The sequence below is a fragment of the Galeopterus variegatus genome, unplaced genomic scaffold (genome assembly GCF_000696425.1).
Source record: "Galeopterus variegatus unplaced genomic scaffold, G_variegatus-3.0.2 Scaffold4465, whole genome shotgun sequence".
Classification (NCBI taxonomy): domain Eukaryota; kingdom Metazoa; phylum Chordata; class Mammalia; order Dermoptera; family Cynocephalidae; genus Galeopterus; species Galeopterus variegatus.
This window is the reverse complement of record NW_007730576.1, coordinates 94,363-115,142: the sequence shown is the minus strand read 5'-3', so window position 1 is coordinate 115,142 and position 20,780 is coordinate 94,363. Positions and strand designations below refer to the sequence as shown.

The 20,780-nt window shown below is 38.0% G+C and overlaps 1 protein-coding gene across 1 annotated transcript in view; it reads right to left on the bottom strand.

The window, feature by feature from the left end:
• Window positions 1-20,780, bottom strand: part of TTBK2 (tau tubulin kinase 2) — a 105,149-nt gene that overhangs the window by 35,583 nt on the left and 48,786 nt on the right. Inside the window, exons 5-8 of the mRNA XM_008587607.1 lie at window positions 17,442-17,507; window positions 12,197-12,289; window positions 11,423-11,548; window positions 814-971 (exon numbers count right to left, since the gene is read on the bottom strand). Of these exons, the coding sequence (XP_008585829.1) occupies window positions 814-971; window positions 11,423-11,548; window positions 12,197-12,289; window positions 17,442-17,507 (443 nt within the window). The remainder of the gene's footprint in view (window positions 1-813; window positions 972-11,422; window positions 11,549-12,196; window positions 12,290-17,441; window positions 17,508-20,780) is intronic.

Sequence of the window (20,780 nt, the reverse complement as noted above, 5' to 3'; positions counted from 1 at the left end):
GGGAACCGGTCTCCACATGGGATCCAAACCCTTGGCGGGAGCGCCGCCGCGCTCCCAAGTGGCGCACTCTCCAGTGCGCCACCGGGCCGGCCCCATGCAAGCTTTTCTGATTCAGTAAGTCCTACCAATCCCATCTTTCAATATTAAAAAAATCAAAGCAATTGGTTAGTAGTAATATGTCCCCATTAACTTATACTGCATTATAATTTTTCCCTACTCACTTTTTTTTAACCAAACAATTAAAAGCAACCAGAGCAGATAAAAATAGGTCAGAGAAAAAAGAGAGACAAATCAAAAAACAAATCAAAATAAAAAACAAAAGGAATAGTGCTTAATGCACTAGAGGAAAAAACATCAAAAAGAAAAAACAAGAACATGGAAATACACCTTAACTTCTTCCTAACACACTATGAAAATTAAATCACTTTCTTAAGAGGAACATGCTACATATTTTGTTCCCGCTAAAGTTAAGCACAGCTTAATTAGATAAATTGTGGCTCATTCTTTCCAGAGTCCTATATATTCTTTAGAAATGCCACTAATGCTCTCTTCTCCTTTTGAAGAAAACCCACTGTAAATCTGTCATCAAGTCACATAAGCTCTAAGCTCCCATTTCACAGCATGATCTATTAGTATTTTGTTAGACAAATAATTCCAAAGGCATATACAAAAACAACATTAATGTAAGGAAATCAATAGGTTTTCCCCTGTGTCTTAGAATTTGGTCATCTGAGGGAATCTGGATGAAATAAATTTCTGAAAATACAATGCAACAAGGAAAAGACACCACTAAATTATCTGTTTAGGACATACCCAATTGCAGCAGGGGTCAAGCGGGTATGCAGTTGAGGGGTGGTAGAAGTGGTGGTGGTTGTTAGGGAGCCATCAGTTCCAGTCTTCTCCCAGTCAAAAGGGTCACTCTCAATAACTCCAAACGTCTTGATGCTATTGTCAAACACGGATGTAAGAAGCTAAACCACAAAGAAAAAGAACTAGAGTAAACCAATAGTAAACACAGTCCCTCTCCTCTATAACAAAAAGCACCCCCTGACTCATAAAAATGTTTTTGTAGTATGATTTTCTTTAGAAACTGATGGTTCAAATAGGAAAATTTAAATAAGGACTATATGTGGATGATGATAATGTTAATTCTTCTTAGTTGTGGTACTATTTATAGTCATATAGGAGAATGTTTCTGTTTTTGAAAGATAGATAATGAAGTGTCAGCTACAGTCTACCCTCAGATGGTTTGGCAAAAAGAAACATACATTGTGTGTATGTGTATGTACGTGTGTATTCAGTTGAACCATCTGTTTGATCATTTAGTTGTAACAACAATAAAAAAAAAAATACATTTTTATATGGTCCAACCTAAATAAGTGACCAGTGTCTAGGGAAGGAACATAGAGAAGTTCACTGTGCTTTTCTCCAATTTTTTTTTGTGGGGGGGTTTGAAAATTCTTCAAATACATTTGCATGTTTATACACACAAATTACAAAAAAAAAACCTTGCCCTATTAGTTTGATTTATATATTATTTCATTTTTTGTCTTCAAATTCCTAAATTTTCAAGTCATCTTGAAAAAGACCTCACAAATACCTTTACTTTTTCTTTCACAATGCACCATTTTCAATTTTACGATTATGGTTTCATTCTCTCCTTATCATTTCTCTTACTCCATTAGTCCAAGATTCACCTTGTATATTTCCTTCTCCTGACCTGAAATAAGCAGGGTAGCTCTAAATCCCAACCTTCGTCAGATTGGGATAGTAGAAACAAGACAACTCACCTCACCTTTTTTGGTAACTAAATTCATTATATCACACTTGGCTAAGATAAACAATAAAACCAGAAAACTCCAATTCAGTTACTCAATCAAATATCTGAGAATAATATAACTACCTTATAATAATAATAATAATAAGGTAACTTATTATTATATAAATATAATAATAAGGTAACTACCTTATAAATGATTCATATAGTAGTACATGTGTGCATGTGCATGTATGTAAAACTTGAATGCTCTTCATTCTTTTTTCAAACTGGAAAGAGAGCAGGGCAAAATCTGAAAAATCCTTCCAGATGATTCTGATACTTCCCTCTAGGAAGGAATAGTTCCATTGGTAATCACTAGAAATCTAGTATATGTCTGGCTCCTTTACTACTTATTTTTTGTTATTGTTAAATTTTTTTTTTTTTTTGGTGGCTGGATGGTCTGGGGATCTGAACCCTTGAATTTCTTTTATTTAATAATATTGTTAGAAAATACAAACTCATCTAAATTTAGAGTCCAGGTTTCTCAAACTAGGGTGAAGTATACCCCCAGGGGATGCAACCATATGCCAGAGAGTTTAAAAGTCACCTGATAGATGTGGCACAGCTTCCTGGAGCATTTTACTCAAAGGCATGATATTTATTATAATATTTTAAAATATAATGAACACAATAAATTTAGAAAGCAAAATTCACATAAAACTTTAAGATAAACCAGGAGAATGCAAAGAAATTTTGGACTTCTGGCTGACACTTTAAGGCTATTATTCCCAGATCTCTTGAGAAACATGTTCATACTTTGCTATAAGAGGAGCCATTGGTGAAATCATGCGAGAAACAAAAAGTATAACTTCATCAGGAAAGTGACTCTTCCTTGAATGGAAACAAGGAGGGGAAGCAAATGAGGGAAGGGGAATTCGGAGAACCTGAAGAGGGTATGGATAGGCAAAAATGCAATATTACTTTTTATTTGACCACGGATGTGGATTATTTGTGTCAATCTCCCTTCTACTTGCACTTATGAATAAGAAGCAGTCCATTTTTCTTAAGCCAAATTCTAATGGAATATACAATAAAAAGATTTTTCTAAAGCAAATTATTCAAGACATAAAAAAGTTAATAAAAATCAGCTTCTATGCCAGGGTAATGTGGAGTATACTATAAAGCAAATATATTTCACAGGGCCTAGTTTCTTGTACTTTCAGGTTTAGTCTGACTTCTTAAAAGTACATATAAAATGTTGCCCTTGCAAAAAACAGGACATTTTCCCCAGGCTATAGTCTCTGTTGTAAGATAAATAATTGTAACACAGCAAGGTTGCTGGTTCAAAGACAGACAAGTTACTGATTGATATGTAAAGATACTGGGAAGCTGCTGAAGGAGAAGGAATGTTTGCTAAGATCAAGCTTTTGTTGGTGGATCACTTAAATTGCCTTATAAAACGTCACTTTGCTTGTTTTACTGAATGTTACCAGCCTATATTGTTAAACTATAACCCCACCTATGTTCTCCTCCTGTAACTTCCTGGTCTGGAAAATAAATGTGGGGGAAAAAAACCTAATTCGTGGTTAATTTCCCAAATGGAAGGAATGCCTCTCTCTTGAGGATTCCGGGAGATTAACCACTTCGGGGCTTCTCACTGCTCAGAAGAGGTGGGCTTTGAGTAATCCTTTGCGGCTCCATCACCCAGGGGAAAGGGGGTGACAAATCTGTGCGAGTAAAAGCAACAGGGTAATGAGATTCTGAGTAATTTATTTTCGACTTTTCTGTAATTTCCAAACTTTTATAATGACCATGTATTACTTTCAGTAAGTAGGAAAAATTTAACCAACAAAAATGTATTATCTAAAAAAAACTGACGGAATTCCTAACTATTTGCATCCCACAAAGATGCTAGGTTCTAGCTTCCAGCTCTCACCACCTGGAATATCTTTATTCTTTACAGCAATCAGTCATCTCACATAGGCACAATGCTTTAGGGAAGCACTCCTCTTCTTTTTAGTACAAAAATACAATCAGTAGCTGTAGCATATTTACCTCCATATGAAATCCCAGTTAGCCATTTCGAAAATAAAATAAAGTATGGACTTTGCAAAAATAAGAATTATTTGTAATGTGGTATTATGAACTCACTGAGAATCCTGATTCCTGAATTCTCAGTTAATAAATGGTAAATTAAAAGATCAATAAAGCACTTAACCTGGATAGTGCAATGGCAATATTGACTTGACTAATTTAAAGACAAATTAATTACTGCAAAAGAAATTGCCTCCTGCAGTGACAAGTATGAGGGTACTTCAAAAGTTCACGGAAAGATTCATATTATCTTTCAATTCTATTTCTCTACTAACTTTTTGAAGTACCCTCGTACATGCAATAGAGGGAAGGAAATGCACATGTTGCTGACCTCTCTGCTCTTCCAAGGGATTTTAGCACCAGTGACAGAGGGAAAAAAAATTAAATTGCACCCATCCTCTGGAGAACAGAACCAGCAAAAGATAAAAACCAAATAAAGAGAAAGAGTTACAGAAGCTACAGAGCTTTAGATGTTTTCACCATTTATATCAAGATACTGGAGCAACTCAGGAGTGCCCCCATGGTTGGCTGCCCCAGGACCTGAGCACGACTGCTCCCTCAGCCAACAGTGCTGGCTGATGTCAATGCCTTCCCCTTCAGGTGCTTAATCAGCCCACAGGTAAACTGCCTGGCAATACTATACTAAGGTTTCTCATCACCGCCTAACAAGGCCAATAAAAAAATGTAAACAGGGCTGGCCCGGTGGCGCACTGCTACAGTGCGCCGCTTGGGAGCACGGCGGCGCTCCCGCCGAGGGTTCGGATCCCACATACAGACCGGCCGCTCACTGGCTGAGTGAGGTGTGGGCGCAACACCGAGGGTTGCGATCCCGTTGCCGGTCCCAGTCCAGTACGGGCGCGACACTGAGGGTTGCAATCCGTTGCCGGTCACAAAAAAAGACAAAAAGGAAAAAAAAATGTAAACAATATTTCCTTATTGCCTTTACAAAACAAAGCAGCATAAAGGAAATAAGAAGTTCTATTAAAATAGAAGTAATGTTGAATAAAATACAAGAATGAAGAAAATGAGGCAATTATAAGCAAGTGCAGTGTCACTGAGGGACAGGTAAAACAATTTGCAAATCATTCTCACAATTATCACTTTAAAATCATAACAACAACACTGTGAGGTAGGTATTTTCACCATGTCAGACTACAAAACTGAGATTTAGAATGGTCAAACAAATGGTGTGCCGCAAAGCCCCAATTTAAACGGGTCTTTTAAGGGCAGTGCTATTTTCACTATAGAAGAGTTACAGCCAGTCAGCAGGCAAGGCAAAATAGCATACAGTAGAAATTATACTCGAAAGTCCCTTGAAATGCCCATGAAGTACGGAATATTACCATCTTTCAACAGGTACAACATAGCTAGTTTTTCCCCCAGCAATGGAATAGATATTTATTTCTTCAGATGAATGTAGGAAAAGTAAGCTGGCTGCACTTAGTGGTCACATTATACCAAAAAAAAAGTACTGTTCTTTCAAATACTAGATTCACACTTGGTGCAGCCTGATTTGGGGGCCCTGGGCTGCTGTCAATGAAAAAAGACTGGGGGAATAGCAGATTCAAAAGGGCACTGAATCGTTATCCTCATCATAGGGCATGGCTATATGAGTCAAAGGACAGGCAAAATCAGAGATGTTAAAAATTTTCTGTCTTCTGAATGTATAGCTGAGTCAGGTAAACAGGATTGTTCTGTGACTCGACTGTATTACAGTTACATCAAATACCCATTCATTGATTCAGACGTATACTGAATGCTTACTGTCCTGTATGCTAGGAATATAAACGCTAACAAAACACAGTCCTGTCTTCAGTGAGTTTACATTCAATAAAAGCAATAATCAAATTAAGCAGATTTAATTCAATTTGGCAAACTCTTATTAAATGATTATCATTTTGCTAAGTTCTTGAGGAAATTGAGATAAATGTGCAAAGCGCTGGCTTTCAAGGAGCCTATTTAATAAGGAGACAAAACAAAGTACTGCTTTAAGAGTTGAGCAGAAGGAATCAGAGGAGATTGTAAAGAAGTCAACATCTGAGCTGGGCTTTCAATTTCTTAAGACAAGCTATGTTATGAAAGACAGGCATTCCAGGCATAGCATGCCAGGAGAAGGGCTACTAGTGCCATTTGACTGCATGAAGGGGTCCAACGTAGCTAGATCACATAAGTACAATGGGAGATGAAAGAAGATAAGGACAAATGTGTAGAAGCAAGAATGCAGTCACTTTTCTCCATCTCACTACTAATATTCAAGTCAAGGCCATTATCATCTCCTGCCTCCTGGCCACAAGGGGAGACATCTCTCAGCCTTAGAATTCGGCCAGTGTGATTGAGTTCTAGCTATCTGGGTATATGCCAAAGTGTTGTAGATCACTTCCAGGCCTGGCCATAAAACTCCTAAATGATCATCCAAACTCGCTCTTCCCCTTCCTGGTGACTGTGAAGGCCATGTACTGAAGACAGCAGTGTCAAAATATGGGTGGAGCCTAGATGTTCAAGTTACCACTTGAGATTTGACTAGGACAGCCAGCCCACCAAATTGACTAGTGTATTATGTGATCAAGAAATAAACCTTTGTGGTGTTAAGACACTGATTTTTTTTTTTGGGGGGGGGGATTTATTTCCAAGGCACAGCTCAGTCTATCTTAATACCGTCCCAACTATTCTCTAATTCTCCTTTGCTTAATTTTGAATGCACACAACTATAAAAGTAATCTCTTAAAATACAAAGTGGATTGCCATGCTATTGTTTATAACACTTTAAGGCTTCCTGTTGTACTTAGAATAAAATCCAAACTCCTTAAAAAGGCCTATAAGGCCCTCCATCATCTGGGCTCTAGCTCTCTCTCCAACCTCATCTCAAACCACTCTTGCTTCTCATTTACTATGTCTGGCCACACTTGTCTTCTTTCAACTCCTTTCTCACATCAGGGCTTATAAACATGTTCATCTCTCTGCTTACAAAATTCTTATTTTTGCTCTTCACGTGGTCAATACAGTCCCATCTCTTGGGGTTTGGCTTAAATGGTGGCAGCTGTAGAAACAGACCTTTCCTGACCATCCTATTTTTATAAGAGGTTTCCCCTTGTTATTCTGTAGCTCAATCTCTTATTTGTTTTCTTCACAAGCAGTCCATCTATGCTCTCTGAAAATTTTAACTCAGATGTTAGGAGAGTCAGGGGATACTACAACTGCTCTAAGTCCTCCACAGCAAGAGGCAAATCTACTACGTTTTGATGTAATCTCTGTATAAATAGTCCTATTCCCGAGCCTGGAAAGTTTATTAAGATTAATGAAGCTTGTTCGGCTTTGGATTTCCTCTCTGTCTTATCTGCTGATTTTAGCAAAGGTGGCACTGTGTGAACTGGTTGGTATACACATCTTAGCTTCAGGCTCACCAACAGTGTGTGTATTTATGGTTTTCATTAGTCTTCACAACTTGCTAAATAATACTTAACATCATTTGAACACTCTAATAAAGATATTACTTGTGTTCTTATCAGGATCATGTGATCCTATTAATTACTATGAATTAATAATTAATCATTGTCACTTGTGACAATAATCTCTGGTAAATCTTCATTTAACTTTTTAGTTCTTTTACTGCATTTTCATTAACAAGTCATGTTACCATTTACTTTACAGTGTCTATTGTGCTTGTGGTCACCTCTCCAAGGGAGGCAGCATGGTAAACTGAAAAAAGCTTGGGCTTTTCTGAATGAGTCAGAAATAAGTTCAGATGCCACCTTGCACTACTAGTTTTGTGATCCTAGGTGACATGCCTAAACTAAGACTCCATAAGATGGGGGTAATAATACCACCCAGGTACTATTGTGACATTACTGTGTGTCATTATTATGAAAATAATGTGTAATGGCACCAGGGTTCTTCTTTATCCAACCTGATGCTGCTTTCTTAGTTTCACATTCACTAGTAAGAGTGTCACCTACACGTGGAATTCCTGTGGCGGAATTCAAGATAAGATTTTACCTAGCACCACTCAGAGATATTTTCCTTTCTCAAAACCCTTTACAAGAATTTATCTAAATTATTAGATGGCCATGACAAGATGGAAGATTTTTATCACTGTCTACATTATTGAAAATGTTGGGCCAGCACTTTAACTTTTTATTTTGAAATAATTACAGATTCATAGGAAGTTGCAAAAATAGTACATAGAGGCCCCCTTCATCCAGTTTCCCCCAGTGCTAACATCTTCAATAACTATAGTACAATACCAAAATCAGGAAAATGACATTGGTAGAATCCACAGAGCTTATCAAATTTAGCACGTTTTACGTGCACTGTGTGTGTGTGTATGTGGTTCTATGCAATTTTACCACCTATGCAGATTCATGACTCAGTAATTTGACTCATACTTGCTATAATATTTCAGAATCTAATAATAAAAACAATATTTGTAATAAGATATCTGCTTTAATCTTGGCTATAATTCTGATATTTTCACCTTTATCACCTTTAGCTTAACAAAAAATAGTATTTGTGCCACTTATGGGCTGATTTTTCTTACGTTTCCTGAGTAGGAGACTATTGGACCAAAGTAAGATTCAATTAAATTTACCTAATGTTTGTCGAAAATTTAGGTGCCAGGCACAGTGTCAGGTATAGTATAGGATTAAAAAAATCAGATATGGTTGTTTCTCCAGGATTTAAAAATCAGTTAGGGGCCGGCCCGGTGGCGCACTGGAGAGTGCGCCGCTTGGGAGCGCGGCGGCGCTCCCATCAAGGGTTCGGATCCCATGTGGAGACCGGTTCCCGCTCACTGGTTGAGCGCGGTGCAGGCGCAACACCGAGGGTTGCGATCCCATTACCGGTCAGTAAAAAAGACAAAAAGGGAAAAAAAAAAAATCAGTTAGGAAGATGGACTCATACATACATACTAAGTACAGATAAGCGTATTGTAATTTCCCTGAACAATATTATACCTCAAAAGCAAGTCTCGGCCTGTATTCTAAGGGAGACATGCATAAATGATTCCTGGTAGAAAACAAAATAGCTATTCTCTTTAGATCTACACCTGCTGTCAGGGTGAGCAGTAGGAGGCTACTGGAGGAGATGTTGGCCATGTACAACTTGTTAAGGTAATAATGTTCTAATTTTTAAATATTCTAATAATCTAATTCTTAAAGATTTACAAAACATACATTCAAAGTGATAGCGGCTCTGTAAAACTGCACCATTCAGGGCCGGCCCAGTGGCGCACTGGATAGTGCGCCGCTTGGGAAGCGCACGGCGGCGCTCCCGCCCGAGGGTTCGGATCCCACATACAGACCGGTTCCCGCTCACTGGCTGAGCGAGGCTCGGGAGCAACGCCGAGGGTTGCGATCCCGTGGCCGGTCCCGGTCCGGTACGGGGGCGACACTGAGGGTTGCGATCCGTTGCCGGACACGGAAAAAGAAAAAAAAAAAAAAAATTAAAAAAAAAACTGCACCATTCAACACTTCTTGATTATAAAGAAAAAACATATTTACTTTGGTCTTAGTTTAGAATATTCAAAGTTGGAGATTCATCACTGCTATTTGACATTTGATGTAGCTACGGAAGCAGTCATGCTAAATACTGATCTGCTTTTTACTTGCTGCTGGAGGAGGTTTATTGTTGTTCTTAACTAAAATGGTTGTCCCACAAGGAAATTAAACTTTTGAAAAAAAAAAGTAATTAAGATTAAATTCAGGAATGAATTTCAAACTGTAAAAGTAACTATATGGACAGCATTAATTCACAAAAGAGCATTCAGATTCAAAGAAGAGTAATTTTTCTCAAAATGAAGACCCCAGCATGCCCTTGTGCAGGAAACAAAAGACAGAAGCTGAAAAGCTCAGACCTTTCTGGAATTTGATGTCACACTGATGTCACATTGATGACATACCAATCAATTACATCAGCATCTCCTTCCCAATTATCCTTATGCTACCCACCTGCCCTCTGCTTCCACTCACTGCTTATGAAAGATTGGAGAACAAGAACCAGATTACAGAATCTGTGAAATGAAGAAAATGTTATGCCTGATCTCTCTCTTCTGAAAATAGAAAAACTACTATACTTTGTTTTATTATTAAGTGATAGAGAAGCCACTCAGAGAATGTCCAAATAAAAAAAACTGAGAATAATTTGTTAATTTAATTTAAATTAATTATAGGCCTAAATTTCAAACTTTAGCTGGTGAACATGATAGTCTTTAGATTATAGGCATAACTAAGAGGAAAATGTGATAAAAAATTTTTAATGTCTTAAACTTTTTTTACCCCCATATAAAAATTTTAAGAATAAAAACATTATTAGCGCCCACGATGAGAAAGTTGGAACATTTTCCAGCTCCTCTTGAATCTAGCTTGCAGGTATAATTTCATTACTTTACTACAAGTAATGTGAACTCTCTACATTTCAGAAAATAAATATAAAATGTAGATATAAGAGCATATTACAAAGCAACTCATATACAATGTAATTTCTCAATTTGTTAGACATTCCATATTATTTATACCACAAAGAGCCATATAGGAAAGAAAAAGATAAGCTCACCGACTTAAGGTCACTAAGGATATAAGGTTAAATATTGCCTCTCTGCTTTATGTCCTGTTTTTATCTTATATGAAAGCTGCCATTTCAAAGAAAAATAATTACCATATGTAAATAAATTCACTGTGCTGAAGACACTCTTAAGTCTTTTGACTGGACAACAATGAAAACACTTTTCTTTTTCTCTCTCTCTCTTTCTTCATATATATAAAAGATGACCGGTAAGGGGATCTTAACCCTTGACTTGGTGTTGTCAGCACCACACTCTCCCACGTGAGCCACGGGCCAGCCCCAATAAAAACACTTTAGAATTTAAAACTTCCATTAACAAGTAGTAAAGCCTATGTGTTGTTGTCTGTAGATAAAAATAATATACTAATATATATTATTACTATTAATTTATGTGTGGCTTCATTTGTTTTCAGCAGTACCAATTATTTTGCATTAAGCCCTGACCGAGTTCTCCCTGAGAGCAACAGTATCTTCTGTAATGCAGCTGGCTGGGGTTAGGGATACAATTTGTGGTAAAACTACTGACCTTTATAAGGCCTCATTGACTGATGCTCTAAGGAAATGACTCACTCACTACACACAAAATGAAGCCAATAATTTTCACTGACCACTGTCCCACAGCATATTGACATATGATACGCAGCCCTCAAGCCCTCAACAGATACATTACCTAGTTGGACATTTACTTCTGGTCAACAAATTAGCTATAGAATTTACATAATTTGAACGATCAGTAGTTCTATATGCTAGATAAATCCCAGCAGGAACAGTAAGATGTTACATGTAAACAAACCTAAAACTCCAATGAAGTAAGCTCATTAAGAAGGAAAGAAACACACACACACACACTTACTGACACTCTCATTGTCAATTAATTTCATCACATTTATCAGGATGTATTAAAATAGTATAATTATTCATACTCATTTATAACATCCACAAAGCTACAATGAGTGAAGGAAGATACTAAAAGAGAGAGAAGAACTAACTCACAGAACTCACGAAGATGGTTACCTGGTAGTCTGGTTTTGTAAAATAATCCAAAGAGGAGATATGGTCCAGAAAGATGCTGAATTCTGCAGGGAGATGTTTCAACATGAGCCTGTGATCATACCTCTCCTTAATAGAACCTACTTGCTCCTGGGAAGTAAAGAGAAAAGGAACCAAAGTCAATTTCTCTTGGCAGTTACGCATTAAGAGCCCCTCAGTAACAGTCTCAAGGGTATGTACTAGGGAATGAGATAGCAGGTAACTAAGCATAAATCAAGAACTGAACTCTTACTAATAGCTTAATGCACAGTGCTTTAAAGGGGGGAAAAATTGTAATTCAGAACCAAATGGGTAACAAAGAGTTCTGCATCAGTGAAATGACAATTCCCATAAGAAAGAGGTTATCTTAAATCTGGTTTATTTTTCTTTATCAACATTTGTGCTTACAGTTTTCAAAGCAAACAATATGACAATTAAAAACTAAAAGCTCACTTGACTTACAAAATTAAAAGAGGACTAGTGAAATTAAAAGCTAAGGAAAGGCTAAAAATCAAATCACAAGCAATGATTGTACTTAAATTACTATCTATTCTTCATGTACATAAAAAAAAGTTCATAACATTAATTAGATCCCTAATACCAGCTCATAGAGAGAAAAAACACACATATTGGGATATACTAAAAGTGCTTATAGAGTCTAAGTCTTTTAATTAAGCATATTTTCGACGAAAATACTTATTCAGAAGAAATTTTTAGTTCCGCGCCTACAAAAATTGACATGTCTATTTCCAAAATTACCTTGTCCTTTATTTTTCTCCAAGGCAACTGACCAACCACAAATTCCACCAACATGTAAAATAAGGACCAAAGGTCATCATGTCTTCCCATTTCCTTCATAAACAAAACAGAATCAGTCACATTACCACTCCTTATGGGTACACTACATTGTTTATAGCTTAACCATTTTGTTTCATCTTATTAGGCCTAAAATTTTTAATGTATTTCCCATAAAATTATCTGGTAAATATATCTACATATCTACATAGCTATATAGCAACCCATATGGCTGAATATATATACTGAAAAACTTTTTTTTTTTTTGGCAGCTGAACCCTTGACCTTGGTGTTTAACACTACACTCTAACCAACTGAGCTAACCAGCCCGGCCTGAAAAACTTTTTGATACAAATACCACCCAAAACTCCAGAAATGCTGGAAATAATATGATTAACAGTACATTAATTAATGAGTTCATTAAGAAGTAAAGAAAATTCTGAGCCAAAATGTTTTTAAAAGCTGGAAACAAGAGAAGTAAGCTGATGCTGAAGCTTTGGCTTTGGCCATTCCGGGGGCATATGTCATAGGTTTTATCAAACAGGAAAGGGATAGGAGTAAAGGCCTTGTGCCTACACAAGACAGGAATTGTAACTGAAACAATCCCCTACCACCACCACATAGCTAAGACTCTCAAAGGGCTAGATCCTTAGTGCAACTTTTGGTGTGTACATTACATAGCAATATATATAAATATATACACATAAATATATAATATATATAAATATACACATATATATATTATAGCTATATATATATATAGCTATAATATATATATGTGTGTGTGTATATATATATATGTGTGTGTGTGTGTGTGTGTATATGTATGTGTATATATATATATATGTATATATATACACACACAAACTTTTTTTTTTTTTCTGTAAAATGTAACCACTAGCAGAGGGACAAAATGGGTGGTTTAAAAAAACTGCCCCGAGAATTTGTCACCACGGGCCTGCCCCACAATCAGATTTGAGGATTAAATTTATACCATCTGTGTGGTCTGGGAAACCAAGACCAGAAATTAACTTCAAATGTTTTCCAGGTGATCGTGTCCTGCAGTAATGACAGAAGCAAATGAAAATTCTCTCATGATAAAAGCACCCTTAAATTTAGGCCTCAAAGGAGTGCTACATATAAAAGCTCATCAAACATAAGCTCATTATTCAAAACTATAAAATATATTAGGAAGCAGGCTACCACAAGCTAATGTCAAGAGAAACCACAAAGAGCTTAATAAGATATCCAAGATATCCATAGAATTATAGGGTATAAAATATAAAATAAGAAATTTTAAAATGTTTAAGAAAAAAATAGAATCAAAGTCTTGAGAAAGGAACCATATTCTATCAAAAAACAAGCAAAAAAACTCAGTGATTTTGGAAAGGACCAAAAAGAACATTTAGAAATAAAAGCACAGTTATAGAATTAAAAACTCATTGTACAAGTTAAAAAGCTGATCAAACACAGCAGAAAAAAAAACAATTAATGAATTAAAAGGTAGATCTGAAGAAATTAACTAGAATGCAGCACAGAGACAAAAAGAGTTAGAAAATCTGAGAGTGAAGAGCATGGAGGACAGAATAAGAAGGTCTAACATACATCAATTTGGAGAACTGGTGAAAAGGATATAGAGAAGAAAGGAGAGAAGCAATATTTATTTATTTGTTTATTTTATTTTAATTTATCAATATACAATGTAGTTGATTTTCATGTCCCTTTAGAGAAGCAATGTTTAAAGAAGTGATTTCTGACAATGAAAGACATGAGTGTTTGGATTTAGGAAGTATAACAAATCCCAAACAGAATATTTAAAAATCCAAACCTGTGCACATTTAAGTGTATCTGCAGGACACAAAAGACAAGGAGATGTCAAAATGATTTGAATAAAAAGGATAAGTTAAATACACAGTAACAATAATTAAATAGATAAGATTTTCTCAATAATAACCATTGAGCCAGAAGAAAGTAAAATAATTTCTTCATGGGCTGGCTGGTCAGCTCAGTTGCTTACAGTGAGGTGTTATAACACCTAGGTCAAGAATTTGGATCCCCTCGGGCCGGCCCGGTGGCGCAATGCGCTAGTGCGCCGCTTGGGAAGCGCGGTGGCGCTCCCGTCGAGGGTTCGGATCCCACATACAGACCGGTTCCCGCTCACTGGCTGAGCGAGGCGCGGGGGCAACACCGAGGGTTGCGATCCCGTTGCCGGTCCCGGTCCGGTACGGGGGCAACACTGCGGGTTGCAAACCGTTGCCGGACACGGAAAAAGACAAAAAAAAAAAAGAATTTGGATCTGGATCCCCATACTGGCCAGCTGCCAATAATAATAATAATAATAATAATAATAATAATAATTTTTTCAGAGTGTTGAGATAAAGCAAATATTAACAAAGGATTAAAATATAAGACAGCAATAAGACAGAGTGAACAAAGTTCACTGTTCTGAAAAGTCCTTGTATTGTTTGGGAATTATTTGTGTTAAAAGTTTAAGATTAAGGGGCCGGCCCGGTGGCGCACTGGATAGTGCGCCGCTTGGGAAGCGCGGCGGCGCTCCCGTCGGAGGGTTCGGATCCCACATACAGACCGGCTCCCGCTCACTGGCTGAGCGAGGCGCGGGAGCAACACCGAGGGTTGCAATCCCGTTGCCAGTCCCCGGTCCGGTACGGGGGCAACACTGAGGGTTGCGTTCCGTTGCCGGACACGGAAAAAAAAAAAAAAAGTTTAAGATTAAGGGGCCGGCCCGGTGGCGCACTGGATAGTGCGCCGCTTGGGAAGCGCGGCGGCGCTCCCGTCGGAGGGTTCGGATCCCACATACAGACCGGCTCCCGCTCACTGGCTGAGCGAGGCGCGGGAGCAACACCGAGGGTTGCAATCCCGTTGCCAGTCCCCGGTCCGGTACGGGGGCAACACTGAGGGTTGCGTTCCGTTGCCGGACACGGAAAAAAAAAAAAAAAGTTTAAGATTAAGGGGCCGGCCCGGTGGCGCACTGGATAGTGCGCCGCTTGGGAAGCGCGGCGGCGCTCCCGTCGGAGGGTTCGGATCCCACATACAGACCGGCTCCCGCTCACTGGCTGAGCGAGGCGCGGGAGCAACACCGAGGGTTGCAATCCCGTTGCCAGTCCCCGGTCCGGTACGGGGGCAACACTGAGGGTTGCGTTCCGTTGCCGGACACGGAAAAAAAAAAAAAAAGTTTAAGATTAAGGGGCCGGCCCGGTGGCGCACTGGATAGTGCGCCGCTTGGGAAGCGCGGCGGCGCTCCCGTCGGAGGGTTCGGATCCCACATACAGACCGGCTCCCGCTCACTGGCTGAGCGAGGCGCGGGAGCAACACCGAGGGTTGCAATCCCGTTGCCAGTCCCCGGTCCGGTACGGGGGCAACACTGAGGGTTGCGTTCCGTTGCCGGACACGGAAAAAAAAAAAAAAAAAAAAAAAAAAAAAAAAAAAAAAAAAAAAGAACCATTGCTACACAACATCAAATTCCTCTGCTAAGGTTAGATGAATAACAAATAATAAGCAGGTTAACAAAGTAACTGTTAGATCACTCTATGAAGGCTTTTAGAAGAAATTTTCACTTTCTAAATTAAAAAAAAGTATATAATCTCTTTCTAGTAGCTATTTTGGAAACACATAGCTATTATAATCTCTGAAAATATTTATGCTTATCTCAAAAAGAATGTTGTATTTACAAAATTCCAATGTTGACATAATTCTTTAATACAGTTAACTAGAAAACCTAGTATTTCTAAAAAATTTTAAGAATCTACCTGTAAAAAAAGAGAAATTCCTTTTTGAGGCAAAATAACTGATTAGACATCATAAAATAAAGGAACATTGACTCAAACCAAATGAGTTAAAATGCTTGACATAGTGCTGCATATTAAAAACACATTTAGGGCCAGCCCGGTGGCGACTGGAGAATGCGCCGCTTGGGAGCGCGGTGGCGCTCCCACCGAGGGTTCGGATCCCATGTGGAGACCGGTTCCCGCTCACTGGCTGAGTGCGGTGCGGGTGCAACACCGAGGGTTGCGATCCCGTTGCCGGGCCCCGGTACGGGCGCGACACCAAGGGTTGCAATCCCGTTACCGGTCAGTAAAAAAGAGACAAAAAAGGAAGAAAAAAAAAAACATTTACTATTTCCAGTTTATGATCACGTCATAAGAAACCAAATTAACTGAGTCATAGCAGGTAAGACCACAGCACACTCTTCCTAATATATTTCACATTGGTCAAATTCTCGTTAAAGCAATTCTGCCTTCACAGAACAGGAACAAGGTAAAAAAGTGTCAAGAAAAGATTACTCTATTTTATCAAGGAATCACTTGTGAAATTTCTCAACTCCATGCAAGTAAGTTCAAGAATTGTGAATCCTTAAGTCCAGAATAAGAAAAAACATCAGAGCAGAACAACAAACAGGACCAAAGTAATCAAAATAAAAAAAGAGAGAAAGACATTTTAAAACTCTAACCCAAGAAGGAATAATTTAATAAAATGAAAATTTAAAAGTTGTCTGCACTTGAGATCATCAACAAAATTAAAAATTTTGGGCCGGCCTGTGGCTCACTCGAGAGAGTGCGGTGCTCATAACACCAAGGCCCCGGGTTCGGATCCCATATAGGGATGGCCGGTTAGCTTGCTGGCTGAGCGTGGTGCTGACAACACCAAGTCAAGGGTTAAGATCCCCTTCCCGGTCATCTTTAAAAAAAAAAAAAAAAAAATTGTGGAGAGGGGATACTACAGATTATATACATATTATAGATAAAATGATGACCCCCTACATTTCACTAGGTATTGATAGTATGATACTCCCAAATAACTTCTCAAAATAGAACACAGATGTTCTATCTCTTCAAAATTCTATATTTAATTTGTTAATACTCACACCTAATTAAGGACACAGATTCCCCATAGGCATAAATATACTTAGCTATTATCTATTCTGGCAAATCCAATTTTATTTTCTATGCACCTGCACATATCTGTTATCCATTATACACCTTACCATTCATTAGTATGACTAACTCCTTTACCATCAGTGACACACAAAAAAAGTGAATTAGAACAACCATTCCAAGTAACTTTGTAGCTATAAAGGGGATTCTCTGTTCCCAGGCACTTTCCACATCTTTGCACTCTAATGTAAAGAAGTCAATCTGATTCAAGATATTTAGCATGCTTACACAGATATGACTCTAGTTCAGATACCTACCCTGTTTCGATGAGCATTGACTGATGCATAACGAACTGTCCCACGAAAGCCTGCCACAGCTCGAGGCTACAACAAAGCCAAGCAAAGAATAATAATTGAATTTCTTTTTTTTTGTTGTTTTGTTTTGTTTTGTGACCAGTAAGGGGATCGCAACCGTTGGCGTGGTGTCGCCCGCACAGCGCTCAGCCAGTGAGCACACTGGCCATCCCTATATAGGATCCAAACCCGCGGCCTCGGCACTCCCAACGCCACACTCTCCCGAGTGAGCCACGGGTCAGCCCTAATAATTGAATTTCAAACAGCAATAGATTCAACACACTTGATCCCATGAAGTAAGTGGGAAAAACATGCCCATTACTGTCACAATAAAACAGTGCTTATACTAGTATCTAACTTTTTATTGTGAAATTATAGGAAACAAGAGAGAATATCTCTAAATCACACCTTAAAAAAAACCACAGATAACACTTTAATTTTGTTTGAGTCCCATTATTTCCTACTACATTTTAAAATACACTGGCATTTATGATAATATATACAACTCTATATATCAGGAAACATTAAATGCTTTCATATATTCAGAATCAAGCCAAACATCAAGAGTATATACTTTAGGGCCGGCCCGGTGGCGCACTGCTACAGTGCGCCACTTGGGAGCGCGGTGGCACTCCTGCCGAGGGTTCTGATCCCACATACAGACCGGTTCCCGCTCACTGGCTGAGCGAGGTGCGGGGGCGACACTGAGGGTTGCGATCCCGTTGCCGGTCCCGGTCCGGTACAGGCGCGACACTGAGGGTTGCGATCCGTTGCCGGACACGAAAAAAGACAAAAAAAGGGAAATAAAAAAGAGTATATACTTTAATATTCAGGTTCTGGCTACAAATTAATATATTAAGACCATGAGGAATCACTAAGCAACCTAAGATGACAAAATATTCATATTTTGTCTCTTCAAACTCAATTCAAAGGTGATGGCAACTTGTACACTACCTATATATGCAGTTCATATATTAATAATTCAAGTTATTGGGTACATAGTATGTGCCACATACTGGGAATAAAGCCCAATAAGAATAATACATGATTCAAGCCTTCAGAGAGCTCTACTTAGAATAAAGGCCAAACTCTTTTAATTTGGCCTACAAGACTTCCCATGATCTGGCACTTGCTTCCCCCCATGATGGATTTATTGTAGTTTTCTCTATTACCAATTTTGTTTCTAGATCAAGACTTTGCACTTGCTATACTTTCCAGTTGGAATGCCATCTCCTTGCATGCCTCCAATGGCTAACTCTTCGACTCCATATTAAGACCTCTGCTCAAATGTCACCTCCTCAGAGACATATTCCTTAATCACCCTAATCTAAAATACTACTCCTGCTACCTGCAATACCACTCCATTCTTTTACCCTGATTTATTTTTTTCTCATAAAACCTTTTACTACCTAAAATCAATTTTATTCATATTTTTGCTTTGTTTATTGCCTATTTATTTACGTGTTAATTTGTTTCTTGTCTGTCTTCTTCCATTCTATGGAGTATAAACACTGTGAGGTCTTTGTCTTGATCATTTCACAAACTCAGTAACAAGCTCTGAGAAGTGAATTGTCTGAGGACACAAAGTCAGTGACTTTTAAAACCAGACATAACTAAGGTCTTTCGATTTAAAATCACATACTGTTTCCATTCTACTGCTTCACAAGGACCAAGACAGCACCCTGAAGGTTCATGGATGGCACTGCAGTTCAATATGAAAACTGACAAATTTAAAAATGATCATAGCCAGTCATTTTCACTAGCAGACTTTTTGTGTTTTTGTTTTAAGTAACTTCAAATTTTCCTGAACTAACATGTATTACCTTTTGTAGTCAGAAAAAGACTATAGTAAATGTTATTTTTAAAATCCTACGACTATAGTAAATGTTATTTTTAAAATCCTACAATAAAAGAGATTGAAGCTGTTATCAGAAGGCTCCCAACAAAGCAAAGCCCAGGACCAGATGGATTCACAGCAGAATTCTACCAAACATTCAAAGAAGAATTGACACCAATTCTCTACAAACTATTCCAAAAGACTGAAATCTACAAAGTCTTCCAAAATATTGAAACAGAGGCAATTCTCCCAAACTCAATCTATGAAGCAAACATCACCCTGATAGCAAAACCAGGTAAAGATACAACTAAAAAAGAAAACTACAGCCCAATATCCTTGATGAATATAGATGCAAAAATCTTCAATAAAATACTAGCTAACAGAATACAGCAACACATATGCAAAATTATTCACCACAATCAAGTGGGATTCCTTCCAGACATGCAAGGTTGGTTCAGCATATGCAGATCAATAAATGTGATACACCATATCAATAAAATCAAACACAAGGACCATATGATCATCTCTATAGATGCTGAAAAAGCATTTGATAAAATTCAACACTCATTCATGATAAAGACTCTCTATAAGTTAGGTATGGATGGAAAGTATCTCAACATAATTAAAGCCATATATGATAAACCCACTGCCAAAGCTTTTCCTTTAAGAACAGGAAACAGACAAGGATGCCCATTCTCACCACTCCTATTCAACATAGTGTTGGAAGTATTAGCCAGAGCAATCAGAGAAGAGAAGGAAATAAAGGGCATCCAGGTTGGAAAAGATGAAGTCAAATTCTCCCTGTTTGCAGATGACACGATCCTATATATTGAACAGCTTTAAGTCTCTACAAAAAAAACCTCCTGGGGTTGATAAATGATTTCAGCAAAGTAGCAGGATACAAAATCAACACACAAAAATCAGTAGCATTTCTATTCTCCAATAGTGAACATGCAGAAAGAGAAGTCAAGAAAGCCTGCCCATTTACAATAGCCACAAAAAAAAATAAAATACTTAGGAATTGAGTTAACCAAGGATGTGAAAAATCTCTATGAGAACTAAAAACCACTGCTGAGAGAAGTTAAAGAGGACACAAGAAGATGGAAAGATACCCTATGCTCTTGGATTGGAAGAATCAACATAGTGAAAATGTCCATACTACCCAAAGTGATACAAAATTTCAATGCAATCCCCATCAAAATTCCAATGACATTTTTCTCAGAAATGGAAAAAACTATCCAGACATTTATATGGAATAACAAAGGACCACACATAGCCAAAGCAATTCTGAGCAAAAAAAAATAAAGCTGGAGGCACCTGACTTTAAACTATACTACAAAGCTATAATAACCAAAACAACATGGTACCGGCATAGAAACAGACACACTGATCAATGGAATAGAACAGAGAATCCAGAAATCAATCCACACACCTACAGCCATCTGATCTTTGACAAAGGCACCAAG